The sequence below is a fragment of the Astyanax mexicanus genome, chromosome 7 (genome assembly GCF_023375975.1).
Source record: "Astyanax mexicanus isolate ESR-SI-001 chromosome 7, AstMex3_surface, whole genome shotgun sequence".
NCBI classification, from domain to species: domain Eukaryota; kingdom Metazoa; phylum Chordata; class Actinopteri; order Characiformes; family Acestrorhamphidae; genus Astyanax; species Astyanax mexicanus.
Genome location: NC_064414.1, coordinates 29546071 through 29564434, shown reverse-complemented (window position 1 = coordinate 29564434; position 18364 = coordinate 29546071). Strand labels below are relative to the sequence as shown.

Sequence of the window (18364 nt, the reverse complement as noted above, 5' to 3'; positions counted from 1 at the left end):
TTTTTGCTTGTAGCCACAATGGGAGCTTGTCTAGTCCCTGTTGATAAATATTTAAATATTTATATACAAAACACCCCAGTATAGAGCTGTGAAACAGTTTGTTTAATGGAATGATTGTGGTTGCACTGCTGGGCAGTGGAAACACTTACTCTAACAAAATATTAGCAAAATCCAATGTCAATAGTTTTGTCATAAATGTGTGTGATGGCAGAAAAGAGTTACAACAGCTCTTGCAAGCTTTTGTCATCAGAGCACTGCCCACATCCCCAGCTCACTGCCAGTAAAACTCATGTTTTTCACACAGAATGAATTCCATCGCTGTCCAATAAAAAATAAAATTATGCCCATTTTTGTAGATTTTTAGTAAATAGTCATTTGAACCCATAAACTGTGGGTTCCTACAAACCCACAAACACTGTTTAAAAATTTCTTGACCAGTGTACCAATAGAAATGACCTGAAACAAACTCGATTCACAATGACTTCCACTGAAAGTTAAAAAGGTTTGATCCCTCTTCAATTTGAAAGAGTTCACCCTTTCACATTGAAGATATATGAAGTGCTGCTTTTTAATGCATGTTCATTACAGACTAGACAGTCGGGATAGAGATAATTTAGGTTATTTTCCTTTAGCTTTAAACCAAAACAGTAACAAAAACAGAGAATTTATTTAATTAATAAATTATGGTTAAAATGTTAATATAAGAATGAATTATGACAGGTTTTAGTGCGTAAACTCACCCTAAAATAAGCCCTTTAATGAACATATGGCTAGAGTTTAAGCTTGATCTGGTTTTGAGTTACTTCCTCAAGTACACAGAACATTTCCGCTTTGTGTGATATGGTTGATAGCTCAGGCTTTTGTAGTTTAATTGAATCATGTATTTGTCTCTTATGACGAGCACTTAAGGGTTGAAAGCTGTGTGGTTTATGAATGAAGCATTGGTCAATTTGGTTTTCCGTTAGATGAGAAAATGTGCTGTGTTTTTCTCTGTGTGCTCTACAGCTATCTGCTGTAATGAAGTGTGCTGAAGCTTTGTTCTGTGCAGTGTTTTTCATAATTGTGCGCACTGTACTGCAATATTACAATGTGCACAGTGATCTCTGTGCATATGTTTATGCTATCTGGAGGTAGATTAGTTGAGCTAACATTCAGCATCTCCTCAAATCAATGTTGCATTACCTGCTGAGAGGGTAATTGGCAGCCAGTGTCCAGTAGGTGACATTTCCCATGGAGTCAGGTGGTGAATTATTCACCAGTCTACACAGCAAACACCAAACACAGCTCTGCTCACGCTCAAACTACAGCAGCCACTGTGGTTTATTAATAATAATGTAAAATATCAATATTTTCATGTGTTACCCCTCCAATCAACCAGTAATTTAGAATGAGTCACAAACTGATTGTTTTTCCCTGCTGTGTTTGTGTGGATGCAGGGTAAATTTGAGTGTTTGCGCTGCAACATCCAGGTGGGCACTCATGAATATTGATATGTGTCTGCTGTTCCCAGATTACTGCTGTGTAATTCTCTTCTAGACTTTCCTCTGCTGTTTAAGTGTCTTACTTGTATATTTGTCGCTGTAATATATTATAAATATACAGCTCTGTTTGAGTAAATTAAAAAATAAACTTCGGACAACATTTCTCCCAAATTCCAAAATAAAAATATTGTAATTTAGAGCATTTATTTGCAGAAAATGAGAAATGGCTGAAAAAAACAAAAAACATGCAGAGCTTTCAGACCTCAAATAATAAAAAAATATTCATAAAGTTCTATGAGTCGAGAAATTAATAACCTTGGTTTTTAATCCGTTTTCATGCATCTTGGCATGTTCTCCTCCACGAGTCTTACACACTGCTTTTGAATAACTTTATGCCACTCCTGGTGCAAAAATTCCAGCAGTTCAGCTTAGTTTGATGGTTTGTGATCATCCATCTTCCTCTTGATTATATTCCAGAGGTTTTCAATTTGGTAAAATAAAAGAAACTCATCATTTTTAAGTGGTCTCTTATTTTTTTACAGAGCTGTATATGATATAAACGTAAATAATTAGTTCATGATCATTGTCCAACCTCATTTTTAAAAGAAATCCACTCTCCCTAAACCACACTGACATTGGCCTGTAGACACTAACTCCACAGCTGAACCTCTTTTAGAATCTCTGTTTCAGTGGGGGGAGTGACAACAAATAGTCAAACTTGGAGGTAGAACCAATCAGAATCTTCAGTTCAGCTTGGGGTGGAACAACATACAGTCAAACTCTTTCAGTTTGAGTTTATGTTAAATGGTTTTACTGTAATGCACAAACAGATACTTATACACTTAACCACAGTTTGTGTTTCTTACTTTGTGAAATGCACTGAATGCCACAAACTTCACTAGCACCATTAGAGCAATAAGTGAACCTACAGGGTAAACATAAATGCTCAAAACTGACTGACACTTTCATATGGTTTACTGTATTTTAATTATAGAAACATCTTGCTCTGTACTAAATTTGCAGCCTTCTATAACATCAGCTAAAGGCCAATTAAATGATATTAAACAACAGACAATATATTGAGCACTATTATGTCATTAGCTTTAGTAAGTAGTGTTGTCATAAATGTTATGCATGATGTTTTGCCATCCATTCAAACTAGTTCATTCTCAGCAGTGGACAGTGGTTGTGGGATAGAAAGAGCCGCAGCACTTATGAAGGTTGAGGATCAGGTTGTCAGGCTGCCTCTCTGCTGTTCTGATTGACGTCACTGGGACTGAAGCGCACCAGGCAGCAGGCACAGGTTCCTGCATGGGCTCTCCCTTGGCGTTTAGTGTAGGTGAACTCTGCATTCACATCTCTCCGCAGGCTCTCTCCAGGGAGCTGGCTGAACGCAACATCAGATAGTTGTATCATCTCATCTCTAAAATGTGAGGAGCTTTCTAGGATTTGCCTCTGGAAATAGGCAAATTCAAATGTTGCAGTGATGAAATTGCTCTTTTTTACATATTGACAAATATTGAACTGTACAGAACTGAAGTCCGACAATAAATCTTGCCTCTGAGTAGAATTAAGGACATATTCTGTTTTTTTGGCGTTCTTTTTTTTTCTTTAAAGCAGCTTATGATAAGCTAATAGCACATTTAGTTTCTGGTGATCTGTTAGAAATAGGAAAAAAGCAGAAGGCCAACTGTGCTGTTAGGTTTTATGGAAAGCTAGCCTCTATAGCTCACATCAATCTTCAGTTCCTAAATGGCATCTGGATTTGGTACAATTTCACTGAGGTATAAAGAGGAGACTGGTAGTGCTCTCCATGCGTGAAGGAAGAAGGAAGTTAATCCGGCCATGTCACGCTCTCCATGCCCTTAGGGAGGCCTGAGCTCTAGCTGTGGCTCGGTTGCTGCTGGTGACGTTGTCGCCTAGAAATTGAAGCTGGTGGAAAGCTGTGTTTGCTAGATGTTGGAAGGGGAGAAAGAAAAACTTTCATTTACTTCCCTCTTACAATTATTTGACCTTTTCTTGTAGCAGCCGTGGTAATAACTTCTTTAGAGTCTCAACAGGAGAAAAGAAATGGAGAGCTGAAAGACTAAAAGCTCCATTGACCATATAGGAGCACTTTGTACTTTTATAATTACAGACTGTAGTCCTTCTGTTACTCTGCATAATTTATTATCCTGCTTTCACCCTGTTCTTCAATGGTCAGAACCCCCTAGGACCACCACAGAGCAAGTATGATTTCGGTGGTGGTGGTCGTTTTCTCAGCACCTCAGTGTTCTGTGCTGGTACGAGACGACCAAACACAGCAGTGCTGCTGGAATTTTTAAACACCTAAGTTTTTTAACAAAAGCATCTTGTGACTACTGATGATGGACAAATTGATGACAAACAGAAACTGAGCTTCTGTCTCTGACTTTACATCTACATATTGAAGCATCTAGGTAGGAGTGTCTAATAGAAGGAACGCAGTGTTTAAAAATGTATGCAGAGAAACTGAAGGACTACAGTCTGTAATTATAGAACTACAAAGTGTTCCTATATGCCCAGTGAGGCTAAAAAATGTGTAAAATGAGTGTAAAAAGAAAAAAAGTGGTAGAAACAGTTCCCAGTTGCACCTTTACCTGTGTAATGGATCACATCTCAACCCCACTAAGAAAACTTACATTAAGCTAAACTCCTCTTTCAATTGCATATTATCATTGTAAATCAGTATGTACAATGAATGCAATAATGTATATATATATATATATTTTTTTTTTTTCTATTAACCAGTGTACAAATGAGTAAATTAAAATGTGACGACTTATAATTGATATGAAAATTAGCACAGTAGCTGTGGACATATGCTCACATTGTTGGACTACTAATCAGTAGCATTTGCTTGGACAGCTTTTACAGTCATCTCACATTTATAATTATTAATGTCAGTAATGTTTCCATTAGAAGTCATTAAGTCATATGTAATCAAAAGTGATGCCACAAACATGACTGAAACATAATGAATAGACGTGGCGTTGTGTTGTGAAAGTTTGTTTGTATGACCTTTGGGGATATGGCCCTATACTAATATCACAATATTTTATGGTATTTTTGAGATAAAATTAAAATTATTATTTGATATGGCACACCCTAACTGAGATAATAAAAAGTAATATAAAAGTTTTTTATCAGATTTGTAACAGAAGTCAATGATTCAGAATGTCATGATACTAATAATGCACTCCAAATATCTCCATATATCAAATGATATATAATGATATGAGACTGGACATATATAATTTGTCTCTAGTTGATATATATATTGGTAAATGAGAACAGTGTGAATTTTTCTTAGTACCCTGATGTGATAATTAGCGGTGGGTGACATGGCACAATATTTTAGGGTATAATATCGTTCAAGATATTTAAAAATGTTGGCTATATTATTTTGTATGATACGATAATTTAAGAATTTCCCCTCGGGGATCAATAAAGTATCTATCTATCTATCTATCTATCTATCTATCTATCTATCTATCTATCTATCTATCTATCTATCTATCTATCTATCTATCTATCTATCTATCTATCTATCTATCTATCTATCTATCTATCTATCTATCTATCTATCTATCTATCTATCTATCTATCTATCTATCTATCTATCTATCTATCTATCTATCTATCTATCTATCTATCTATCTATCTATCTATCTATCTATCTATCTATATATATATATATATATATATATATATATATATATATATATATATATATATATATATATATAGCACACCCTTTGCTACCTCTGCTGCCCTGCGTAAGCATTGTGTTAATCTGAGTTCATCCCAGGTAGTAGCTTATTTGCATGGTTTGAATTGGAATTGTACATTGTCTTTATATCTCTGTCTCTGCTGTTCTCAGTATTTGCCCTTAATGCGAAGAGACTCGCCTGCAAACCAGCGTGCATCAGCTGCCAGTTATATTATTAATGCGCTTGGTCAACATGTACGCTCGCAGGGTGAGGAGGAGACAGAGAAATCAGGCTTAGCAAAATTCTGTGGTGCAAACGCCGAGCACAATACACAATAACAGAATTTCTAAAATACTAATAAAAAGGTACACTTCTGAACAAGTAATGCCAGGGTCATAGAAACAGCATATGTAATATATATGTGATTATAGTGTGAGTAGGTTTTAAGACGTTCCTAGCTGTAAAGATCTGTTCAAACTCACACATCTTGATAGCAAACATGGGGCTTTATGTATTTAACATAAATAGTGGTTCTATTAGGGCTTTCTCCAAGAACCATTTGATGGACCTTCATTTATTCATTTATAGTGAAAGTGAATGATATATTTCTGTTCCGATCTTATTCCGATATGAAACTTACGATAACAATATTTTTATTATAATATTATTATTTTTTTTGCATTATTATATGTTTGTATTATCACTTTTGTTGTTGTTTTGCTAAATGTTACATCATAAGGCTGCAACAAACCACACAGCACAAATAATTAAAAGAGCATAAAATATACACAAATACACTGAATTTAAATACATTCTTAATTATGTCAATTATTATTTTAACAGATTACACCTGTAAATGCACCAGCAAATTAGTGGTCACACAGTATCGTGAAATTGATCTACTTCTCTGTAATATATTTAGTTATTGGACAAGTAGTTGTCTTGCTTTTTGCCATTTCTACACTAAAATATCTCCAAACAAAAAAAATTTTAGTCTAATCAGCAGCTTGTTATTTGAGGCTGAAGCTGCTGTGGTTGAAAGCTGTGGAATCGCGTATTAACACTAACTGAGGACTGGAGTATGGATCAGTAAGTGGATTGGCTTTGTTTGTTCGATATCTGATGCGATATTAATGTCAATATTGGCCCCGATACCAATATTGGATTGGATCGGTCCCATGTCCATATATAAAAATTATATATCAAAAGTCAAAATTTCATAAAACATAAAACATGTTTCATTATAAGAAAATATAGGACATTATCACAGCAGATTTTCATAATTTTATCAGTATAGTTTTTGTCAGTTTTAAAGTGTGAATTGTGTATTATTGTGTTGAGCAATTATAGAGTTTGGCAACACTGTTCTTACTCATCTTGTTAGAAATGATCGTGCTGTTCTCAGCATGTTCTGGATGAAATCTGATGAAACATCTTACACAAGCCGGCATGGTAGAAGAGTACAAGTCTGCATGTTTTGTTTACAAGTGTGGGTGTTCTGTATATGTACATGGGCATGCATGTGTGTGTATGAGTGTGTGTGTGTGTGTGTGTGTGAGTTGGGGGCTGAGAGGTCACAACTATGCTGAGCCATGTGAGAACCCTTTGCTCTCTCTTTTAGACAGCCTGTTAACACCCATCTCATGATGCAACCTGAAACGACATACAACATGACCGCCTTCATGCTATATTAGCTAGTATATCTCTTTAGCGCCTCCACTTTTTCTTGTAATGGATCTGTAATGTGAATACTACACAAAACAGGTGAGGACTATATGCATATTAGCCACAAGTTTTTAATAGTCATTTAATTAATAAATATTTATTTTTGTATAGAAATATAAAATAACAACATTATGCGAGGAAGAACATGCCTCCTTCTTCCAAAAGAATGTCCTATAATGATATAAAGCTTGTTATCAAGCAGGTGCAGCAGTTAATACCCATTTAACCATATAAATCAGGTATGATGGAGAAGGATGGATATCCCTAGTATCTGGATTGAGATCCACTATGTTAAACTTTTAAGAGCATTGAGAGTATTGATTATGAAATGAATAATTAAGCAAATTAACTTTTTTAATTAATAAAAGGAAAGAAGGAATGTGATTGAATAGTTAAGGTAATTTATTTTGACTGCTGACAAACAGTGAGCTTGATTAGAGTGACAGTAAGGTAGAGGGAACACCAAAGTGAGGGGCAGTTAAAGGTCAGCCAGTCAAGTAATATATATATAAGGTGTGTGTGGGTGAGTGATGGTAAGAGCGTGCAAATATTATTTTGAGAACATTTATTGTTTTTATCTAATTCTGGTAACTTATGTGTATACAGAAAACTATTGTTACAAACAAACCAGTTTTTGGGGGGGAGGGGGTACATATCTTAGAATTGATTTATCAACAGGAACCCCTTACTTGTCAAAAAATGTGGTGATATACAGCTCTGGAAAAAAAATAAGGGAGCACTTAAAAATAAGTTTCTTTGATTTTACCAAATTGAAAACCTCTGGAATATAATCAAGAGAAAGACAGGTGATTCCAAGCCATCAAACCAAGCTGAACTGCTTGTATTTTTGCACCAGAAGTAGCATAAAGTTGTCCAAAAAGCAGTGTGTAAGACTGGTGGAGGCGAACATGCCAAGATGCATGAAAACTGTGATTAAAAAACAGGGTTATTTCACCAAATATTGATTTCTGAACTCTTAAAACGTTATGAATATGAACGTGAAAGTGAATGAATAAAAACTTGGGGTTTGACAATTTTAAGAAATGGATAGATTATTAATTATTGATTACAGTCTTTGCTGTATGATCCATCATTGGTCTAGGTCTTGTTATGTCTGGGCCCTCTCTAATCTTGCAGTATGGAAGGAAGGGGTGGAACCCCCCCAACTGGGTGGGAACCAACTGACAGAAAAATAAGGGGAAAAAATGTACATAAGCACCTGAAAGCACCTGATGATTGGTCAAGGTAAAAATTCACGTAGCATTAAAGTCTCCTGGTATAACGTCAACTAAAGCAGTAATTTCTCAGGATGTTGTTTTTTTATAAAGAGAAGCAGTGCTCAATCTGAGTGAAATGTCATGGGATACTATAAGCCCTGTCTTTTGGACAGGGTTCCACCCCCAGGGTTCCACCCCTTCCTTCCATAGTTTTAGCCCACTACCTAATTAAATGTTACTTTTAATCACAAGATGCAAATGCTAAGACTAGAAAGTCCAGGTTGCCAAGGAAAAAATAAGGAGGACCTGTGAAACATGGTGGTGTGTGCATTACAGGCTGCAAGTAAAACTGGCTTATTTGTTTTTACTGGTGATGTGACCATAGAAGGGAGCATCAGGATGGAATATTAAGTGTATTTAAGCATTTTAAGATCTCTAACTGAGCCACATGTCTCAAATCTTAGAAGCCAAGCAGAAGCCGCTGCAGTGATCCCCTACTGAGCGGTTAATGGAGCATTTCAGAATGAGTGTTACTGTATATTCTTTACAAGCCAAAACAGTCCATTAAGTAATCTTATCAATGTCTAGCCAAACATAACATTTTATTTAAGATTATGTTAAGTTATCCAGTTACTTCTGGGTCCTTGGTATGGTCAGTGATTTTCGTAATGTGTACCCAGTTTACATTTAAACACATTAACATTACAGCAGGCATTCTGCGATATGAATTAATAGTTAGTGTTTAATTTCTAATAAAGTTTTACTGCAGTTTATAAAGGCATACATGTATTTAAAACCAATGATCTTCTTGGAATGGAGTTTATGATCTTGAAGGAACCTCCCTCATTTGTAAGTTCTCCACTGAGTCACTGTAAAAATGGATTCACAGTGGCTAAGCACACTGCCTGCACACCATCTTTCTAGCTGAATAACTGGGTCAGTTTTAAGATGACTGTCCTAATCATCTCAGCTCATCTGTGGGTGCTCACTGCTCAGCTTTTCAGTAACCAGGACTCCAGCTACGAAACCAAGCTAACCCTTATCATGAAGAACCACTGTGTGTGTGTGTGTGTGTGTCTGTGTGTGTGTGTGTGTGTGTTTCTGTCAGTGGTGAAAAAACAGCTCCTGTACTGAATTAAAAGTAGATACCAGATTATTGTATACATTTTTACAGTTAAAATAATATACATACTAAAGTCTGATTTGCAGAATCAGCAGATTCTTCTTTTTCTCACACTTAGTACAGTGATCAACCTGTTCTGTGTATGCATGCTGAATATTTGAGTATATACTTGTATCTATTGTTTATTCCGTATCACATACTCAAAACTAGTTCATATTACCAATAACTATGCAGTTGGGATGCAGCATATCTGATAAAATATCAAAAAACATTTCCTAAAGATTCATATTGCAGTGATAAAAGCTTTACATTGCGTTGCTATGAAAGCTGGACATTATATCTTATCATGTTAATGTAAAACAGCCAATAAAAGCAAAGTATCTTCTTCCAGCTTTTTTTACGCTGAGAAAATCAATCAAAATAACATGGTGAAAAATATGCTTGTAAAACCCCATGTAAGCATTTTTGCCCCTGCTAAAATCACACATTTACCATTAATACAGAAAAGAAATGTATTAAAATACATTATTGGGCACCTTTAATACAGCGGTAAAGTACGGTCAGGTTGCTACTTACAACCTGACTGGTTGAATTCATACATAAGGCGCACCAGATTATAAGGAGCATTGTCAATTATTGGAAAAATGAAAGGATTTTAAGTGTGCCTTATAATAAAATAAGGTTAATTTAAATTTAGAGTCAATTTGTGTATAAACAAACAACAAGGTCAAGGTCAACAAAAATGATTAAGGTCATGTCCATATATTGTATAATAAGATTGATAATGTAACTTTCGTGACAGGCTGAAGCACCTGCTCAATGATGTCTAATAGAAGTTTGTATTGAGTAAATGCAGTGCAGAAATGAGTGCCCAAAGTATGAACCAGAAGGAAAAGGGATATGGCAGATTGAGACTCATTTATTTAATTAAGCTGGAGTACTCTATCAAAACAGTTGTTTTTAAGAGCCTTAGATAAACATCCCAGAATCCCAGTACACAACTGAATATGCACTCAGTACAAGCCCACTGTGCCCTCTTGTGGGACAAGGAAAATATCTCAAAGTCTTTTCCAGGCAACTGACATGAGCCATTTCCCAAGAAAAGCTCCAACAGGGCTTACAGTTGCATCTGTATTTGCGGTGTGATGCAGGCCCAGGCCTTCTGAAGGGGTTTAGAAGCAGAGGCTGTGCAAAGTCTATGGCTGTGGTGCTGTAGGGGGGAGTGTGTCGGTGATTGTGTTCAGTATGTCTCTGTTTGTTCAGCGTCTCTTATCGCAGGCCGCACAGCTCCTTTTCCGCAGGCTGTTACTCACTGGAACTCGCCATTGCTCAGACAAAGAGGCCCCATTAAAAATGCATGGAGGTGTTTTCTCTTTAGACAATGCATGATATCTCTCCAAATACGCTACACTGAAAATAATCGGCCCATGATCATCTATAATGGATGCCTTGATTTTGCTCTTCCGAGAGCATGATTGTGTAATTCCTGAGCCATGCAGGCTCAACTAAAACTGTGTGCAAGATAAGGTTGATTATGTGTGTGTCAGAAAATCCTAAACCATACCACAGCTACACTATACACAAAAATTTTGGGCAGTCTGCTTATTGGGTAGGCGTTTCTGAATTTAAGGGAATTAAAAAAAGTTTGTAGTGTAGTTGCAGAAGTAACTATTCAAGAAAGCTGTTCAACAGCAGCCTTCTATAACATGTTGGAACATTGCTTTGAGAATTTTATTGCATTGGATGAAAAAAGAGCTTTAGGACAAAAAGGTTAGGATGTTTTCTGATCCCTACATTATCTATAACTTCATAAGTTAGATGAAGCAACGTCACCACTGGCACATAGAATGTCCTCCAGTAGAAAAAAACACTAAAATTAAACTAAACTAAAATTAAAATTAACAAGTTAGTGTTAATATTTATGTATAAATTAATCTTAGTTTTTACTTATTTGGCTGAAAAACACTGAAAGTGCTTTTTTTTTGCCATTTGATCCCAAATAGTCAGTATGTCCAGTGTTCTATGTAAGAATGTCCTGATCCGATTCAATGGTTTGCAAATTTTAGTTCTGATTTTTTGTTTTTATATTCTAGCAGGTCACCTAAGTGTAATAATAAGAGAATCAGTCCAGAATGCCATATTAAATAAATTGTTTACTAAAAATAAAGTGATTTTACTCCACTAGCTCATCTTAACTAAATTTGGTATACATATTAAAAAAAAAAAAAAAAACACCCACATCATACTGGATCTAGTGGATTAAAAATAAATTGGGCCTAATTTTGTAACTGTCTTAAAGATCCTCATAAAACCATTAACAGCACAGTGGCTAAACCATGCACTAAGAAACAGCCATCAATTTGCAATGGCTGCTCAAGTGACTTGGCCTAGTAGTGAGCCAAATAGAAGCCAAAAGGTGAAGCAAAACAAACGTTTACAAGTCTCAGTGTAAAAGCTGATGGATTCCAGCTCCATACTGAATTATTTGGACAGATCCCCTCCACTGACCTGACATGCTGTCAACTTCGTCATTGTTGGCTATACAAACAAGCAGCACTGAGCTGCTCACTTTCCAGTGTTAAATGTTTGAGGGATCCAGGCAGTGAGAAGCGGTTCTTTTGGCTCTGGAGAGCAAGCCAGGAGCTCCTTCGATTTCACCTTTCAGCACACTATCAGGACCTTTTCCATTCAGACGAAACTTAACCTTGCTCAGATTGTTCTTTCGCCAAATTTAGATAAGAAGCCGCTTATCTACATCTAAAATCGTCTTTGATGTCCTTTCGGTGACAGGCTGATGCGTGTTATCATGCGCATTTGTAGTTGAAAGAGAATGGAAAAGTTCAAATGAATATTTATTGGAATGTAAATTCAAGGTTGGATGACTGAAACCGTTACAGGCCCTGCCTGATGCTGTAAATTTACTTTTAGAGAGTGGAGTGGATTTATATATTACAGTTTTATAGGATATAGTACTTTATGTAGTCTTGTTCAGAGCCCAGAGACAGGCCTGGAGGTTACAGTAACTAATTGGAGCTTTAACTAAATTGCAGGGATTCTCAGCAAACAGGGTGGTCTGCCAAAAATCTACTTAACGGATAAGGCGAGTTTAGAGAGGGCTTCCGAATGTTTCTGCTCCTAAATCACAAGTGCTTTTTAAAATCCACTTACTACACTGAAAACAATGGATTTTAGCTAAATGTTTTTTTTACTGTAATATTGTGCTGAACTGAACAATAACCAGCTTGTTAACCAGATTCCAAATGGCTTTGGTTGGAATAGATAATTAGCAGTATAAGAATTGTTGGATCCTATATATGCTGATGCTAATGCACAAAGTTTCATATTTTGTGAGTGCAATAAAATGAATTAAATAGTTTAGTACAGTAGCTCAGGGTTACTTAAACTCTTTGTCTTTAGTGAAGTAATCACTACATATATGTTTGAAATATTAAAAAGTCAAATCTAATGATCTATCTGGCTCTCATTACACTTTATTTATACTAATATTATCTGCCATATTATCTGTTTCGTTTAGAGAAAATGTGTTTGGTTTTGACCCACACTTTTATCTCCTGTGTTTTAGGCCAAGAGTTAATTGAATATACATTACTATCCAGGGACCTGTGGTTTTGGATTCATTCTATGGATCAATATGTAATCTATATTAAATATGTATAATACATTTTCATCCCATAGCATAATAACAAAAAGACACTTCTGAGACAAAGCTACATGTTCCATAATTTACACAGGAACTTGTATTATTTAGTGCCATATCCTAGCTATCCTAGTATAATAGCTACTGTATATTAACTACTTGCCTAGCTTGTAGTTCTAGCAGCATTTTATGTTCTCACTAACATAGTCTATATCCATATAAACATTGCTGTCTTTTCTTATATCTCGTATGAGAATATATCAATAATTCTTAGAAGCTCTAAAAAAAATTAACATGGTGAATTGGCTTAAAATGGTAGGTGACTTAGCTTAAATGTGGTAAGTTAAATGGGGCTTGCGGACAGCATTGTCTGTGCTAAAATTGGTAACCTAGGTGAATTAGCTAAAGTGCTTGGCTATTCTAAAAACAGTAGATGGATTAGTTGTGGTGTATTTCATGTGGTGAGCTGGCTAGGCTAAAAATAGCAGGTTACTTAGCTGGGGTGAATTGGCTATATGGTAAATTGCATGTGGTGAACTGGCTAGGCTAAAACAGCAGGTTAGTTAGCTGAGGAGAATTGGCTATATGGTAAATTGCATGTGGTGAACTGGCTAAGCTAAAAACAGCAGGTTAGTTAGCTAAGGAGAATTGGCTATATGGTGAACTGCATGTGGTGAACTGGTTAGGCTAAAATGTTAAGTTAGTTAGCTATGGTGAAATGGCTAATGCTATATGGTGTATTGCATGTGGTGAACTGGCTAGGCTAAACATAGCAGGTTAGTTAGCTGAGGTAAATTGGCAATATGATGCACTGCATGTGGTAAACTGGCTATGCTAAAAAGTATACATTAATTAGCTGAGGTAAATTGGCTATATGGTGTATAACGCAGTGAAATGGCTAGGCTAAAAATAGCAGTTTATTTAGCTATGGTGAATTGGCTATATGATAAATTGTATGTGGTGAACTGACTAAGCTAAAATAGCAGGTTAATTAGCTAAAGTAAATTATTTATATGGTAAATTAAATGTGGTGAACTAGGTAGGCTAAAAATAGCAGGTTATTTAGCTAAGGTGAATTGGCTATATGGTAAATTGCATGTGGTGAACTGGCTAAGCTACAAATAGCAGGTTAATTAGCTGAGGTGAATTGCTATATGGTAAATAGCATGTAGTGAACTGGCTAGGCTAAAAATAGCAGGTTATTTAGCTAAGGTGAATTGGCTATATGGTAAATAGCATGTAGTGAACTGGCTAGGCTAAAAATATCAGGTTATTTAGCTAAGGTGAATTGGCTATATGGTAAATTGCATGTGGTGAACTGGCTAGGCTAAAAATAGCAGGTTAATTAGCTGAGGTGAATTGGCTATATGGTAAATAGCATGTAGTGAACTGGCTAGGCTAAAATAGCAGGTTAATTAGCTGAGGTAAATTAACTATATGGTAAATTGCATGTGGTGAACTGGCTAGGCTAAAATAGCAGGTTAATTAGCTGAGGTGAATTGGCTATATATTAAATAGCATGTAGTGAACTGGCTAGGCTAAAATAGCAGGTTAATTAGCTAAGGTAAATTAACTATATGGTAAATTGCATGCGGTGAACTGGCTAGGCTAAAATAGCAGGTTAATTAGCTGAGGTAAATTAACAATATGGTAAATTGCATGTGGTGAACTGGCTAGGCTAACAATAGCAGGCTAATTAGCTGTGGTGAATGTCTATATTCTGTATTGCATGTGGTGAACTGAATAGGCTAAAATAGCAGATTAATTAGCTGATGTAAATTAACTATATGGTAAATTGAATGTGGTGAACTGGCTAGGCTAACAAAAGCAGTTTAATAAGTGGCGATGAATTGGCTATGCACCCTTGTGATAGACAGGAACCCTGTTTACTTTACCAGACAATTGTTTTTTTTTTAATGCTGTTTTTTTCCGTTACAATGTCCTGTCCTGTCTTCTCATAGATATCAATTATATGAGCTTTGCTGTTCCACTGCCCATGTAAGTATCAGTAATTTATGGATCAGTATCAAAGCATTGGCTCCTGAAGTGAAGTGTCAGCACACAGATGCATCATTCTGACAGAGCACACACACCGCTTAACATATCAGTGTTAGCCTGCAGTATAAGTGTCCAGAGTCTGGTTACTGCAGGATGTCTCTCTTTAATAGATAAAACATTCGGTAAGCTAAGCTGAACGTGAGAGCATGCCTGTGTGTGCATACCCAGGTTGTGCCAGTGTGTCACAAACCATAGCATAACAGCCATTTGATATGGGAAGTCTCTCTTTCACCTGATCTGGGGATAGAGTCCATCTCACGTGTGATGACTGAGAAAAGATCAAATGATTTGACCCCTGGGTACCGCGCTCCACTGGACTGTGGCCGCTGCTGCTGCAGGTCTAACAGGCTTCCTCTCTGTCCACTCACCGACTGACCAAGGGCTGGATGAAGGTGCTGTGTGTCAGTGCTGCTCAACTGTGGGAGCTGGACCTCTACAGTACATGCAGAGGTGGACACACAGACAAACAAAGCAAAATGAACATGCTTTGTGAATGTGTGTGTGTGTGTGTGTGTGTGTGTTTGTAGAAAAGAAAGTGTATGCTGTGGAGGAGGTGGAGGCTGTCAGGACTTCATTGATTTGACAACCAGAAGCTATTTCCTTTATAATGCTGCAGTGTTACGAACATTAGATAAACTGTGGTGTTTTTCATTATAATCAAGATCTTATTCAGGGGTACATTAGAACACATTGGTGAGCAATTGATTAACAGTAGAAGCATACTTTACTTATGTTGTTCTGACCCACTATTTGAACATTGTCATTTAAAAAAAACTCTGACTGTAGTTTATTTAACCCTGTACTACCTAATGTGCCCACAATACATTCAATCACATTGGACTGGTCCCTTTACACTTTTTAACACATTTCTGTTGTCCCACAAGTGGATGCCATTTCTACTAATGAACTTTTCCCTTTTTCTCCTCTGATTTGTAAACAGTGTGAGCTTTCAACGGTAAAAATAAGAGAAAACAATTAGAAACAATATTAGAGATGGGCTGTTCAGTGTTTTGAGGCCAACATTAAACCTGGTAGTGATTTGTGGTGCAAGGCTTCTTTAATGTTCTGTGTTGTCTCTCTAGATAAAATGTACTTTTGTATGAAATTACTTGTATTTGTAATCAAACACATTTTAAATTTAACTCTTGCTGTGACAGACTATAAATTCTCATTTATAATTGCACTTTGGAGTGCAAAGTGTTCTCATACTCACTGTACTAGGATGAATGATGGGCTCTAAATGTGTATTAGCTTAATAGTGTTAAAATCTGCTATGTTACTTTGATTCAGATCTAGTAATAGTGTTCAGCACTCTAAGCAGAATTCTACACTGGCTTTAATAGGGCCTTGCAATTTTGCCAGAGGTTCATAATGCCCTCTAGATTTCCCCATAGAATTTGAATGAGGAACTGCAGGGTCCTGAGTCTCTCAATGGTGCAACAACCTGATTACCGATTGATCATACATTTAAGAAGTCAATCCTTCCAGCTCTCTCTGTTTGTATTTTCTCTTTCTCTCTTCAATTGTTTTTGTATTTTGTTCTTTATATTACTGTGTAGAAAATAACCATGTCATCTTTATTGCTGAATGCACTGTGGCATTTTCTGTGGACACCCATGTGTTTTATCAAATCAATTAGTAAATAAAGTATGAAATATTAAACTTTTTTTTTCATAGTTTGATGGGCACGAACCAAAAAAATAGCTATGAATTGTTGGTTCTATGATATCACATGTTAGTAAAGAATACACTTTAAGCTTTATATATATATACCCATATATAACGTATATAACTTAATACCCACATATGTAAAGGTTTTTGTTTTGTAAATTAAATTCAAATTCAGTTTTCTATTTGGTAATAGATGTCACAGCACATTTTTTCAAATTACCTTTAGCAGTGCCTACCCGTCTTCACTGAGAGAAAATGTACTCCATATTAAACAGATTTCTTTTTAAGTTGATTTCTGTAAATGCTAGTGTTTTCAGCAGTGCATCACTAATGAGTCCTCTCCGTTTCTCTCTTTCTCTCTCATCCCTCCAGGTGGTGTTAGTCTTTGCGCTCAGTATTGGAGCTCTTGGAATATACTTCATAGACTCGTCTGAGTAAGTATTCCACTTCAATATCTCTATGTGATTGATTTAATCTGAAATTTCCTCAGTATGTTCTGAGATGGGATAAGATCCATGTTCTGTAGCCTGCTTGCTTGCTAGCACATGAGCGTAGCCGATTTCCCTTGGTCCAAAGGTCAGGTATATCTCAGCTATGCTGAAAAGGACTTTCATGTGTTTGCTTCAAGAGCTATACTCAAGCTGAGTGGCTGATGAAGAATGTCCCTGGATTATTATGCTAGTACAGAGCGCAGGTAGGGTAAATTTCCCTGTACAAGACTGCTATTTTTCAATGTAGATAATGATACCATTTTAATGATCCCTCAATTATCTGTTTCATGGAGTGCACTGTTAGAGAATTTCCTATCTTTGTTCTGAGCTCAGTGCAAAACAGGACTTTGAATTCAGCCTTGGTATGGCATGATTATTTTGTCAATGGAAGCCAAGTGAATCAGTTTCCATGGTTACATCAGGCTGAGCATCTCTGGTGCCCACCACCCCTCCCCCCCGCGCTCCTTAGAGACAGGTGCACTGTTCATTTGCCCAGTGGTTGCCCGGGCAACCAGGTATCACTGTTTGCAAATGGAACTCATATTTCCTGACGGTGTGTGCCTGCTGTCATCCTGCCTTGGGGGAAGCAGTGACTCAGTGGTTATAGGCTTCATACAAGAGAGTGCAAGGTTGTAGACTTGAATCATCACTCAAGATTTCTGATATAGAATAGTGCATCAGGTGCATTGCTACTGACCATGGCCTTTAAAGCTATGACCAAGATAATGGAGCATTCTATGCTCCCAACACTTATTGCAACTGCTGAAATTGTTAATTGTACTTTAGGTTGCAGTTTAGATTTCCCACATAATGTTACGTTTCCTGGCTAACATGAGCTGGAACTGACATGCTTCACACTCTCTCTGCTGGCTCTGTCAGTTATAGGGGCTTCATTTCCTAGTGACTAGCATGTGTCTAGCGAGGAGCCTCAAAGACTGTTCTGTTGTTGTTGTTGTTTTTTTTTTTTATCTGAATATATTATACACACTTGTTTGTTAAACATCAGCTTAATACTTATTCTCTGTAGCTGTGATTGATTATAAATGTGTGGCTTTGCAAATTATTACCAGCTGCCATCCATGCATACTGAGCATGTCATTGCTTTTGGTTTGTTGTTTATGGTGTATGACCCTTTATTTGTTCTGACTTCCTCTCTTTGGTTTCATTCAGTTTGGTCGGGTTGCTTGGTTGGTCAATTCTCTGGTTATA

General features: G+C 36.5%; 1 protein-coding gene across 18 annotated transcripts in view; it reads left to right on the top strand.

Annotated features, from left to right (window-relative positions):
* kcnma1a (potassium large conductance calcium-activated channel, subfamily M, alpha member 1a) overlaps positions 1 to 18364 on the top strand; it is a 258450-nt gene that overhangs the window by 112303 nt on the left and 127783 nt on the right. For all 18 annotated transcript variants that reach the window (XM_049481018.1, XM_049481012.1, XM_049481011.1 and 15 more), the window contains exon 3: positions 17037 to 17098. In XM_049481018.1, coding sequence (XP_049336975.1) covers positions 17037 to 17098 — 62 coding nt within the window. The remainder of the gene's footprint in view (positions 1 to 17036; positions 17099 to 18364) is intronic.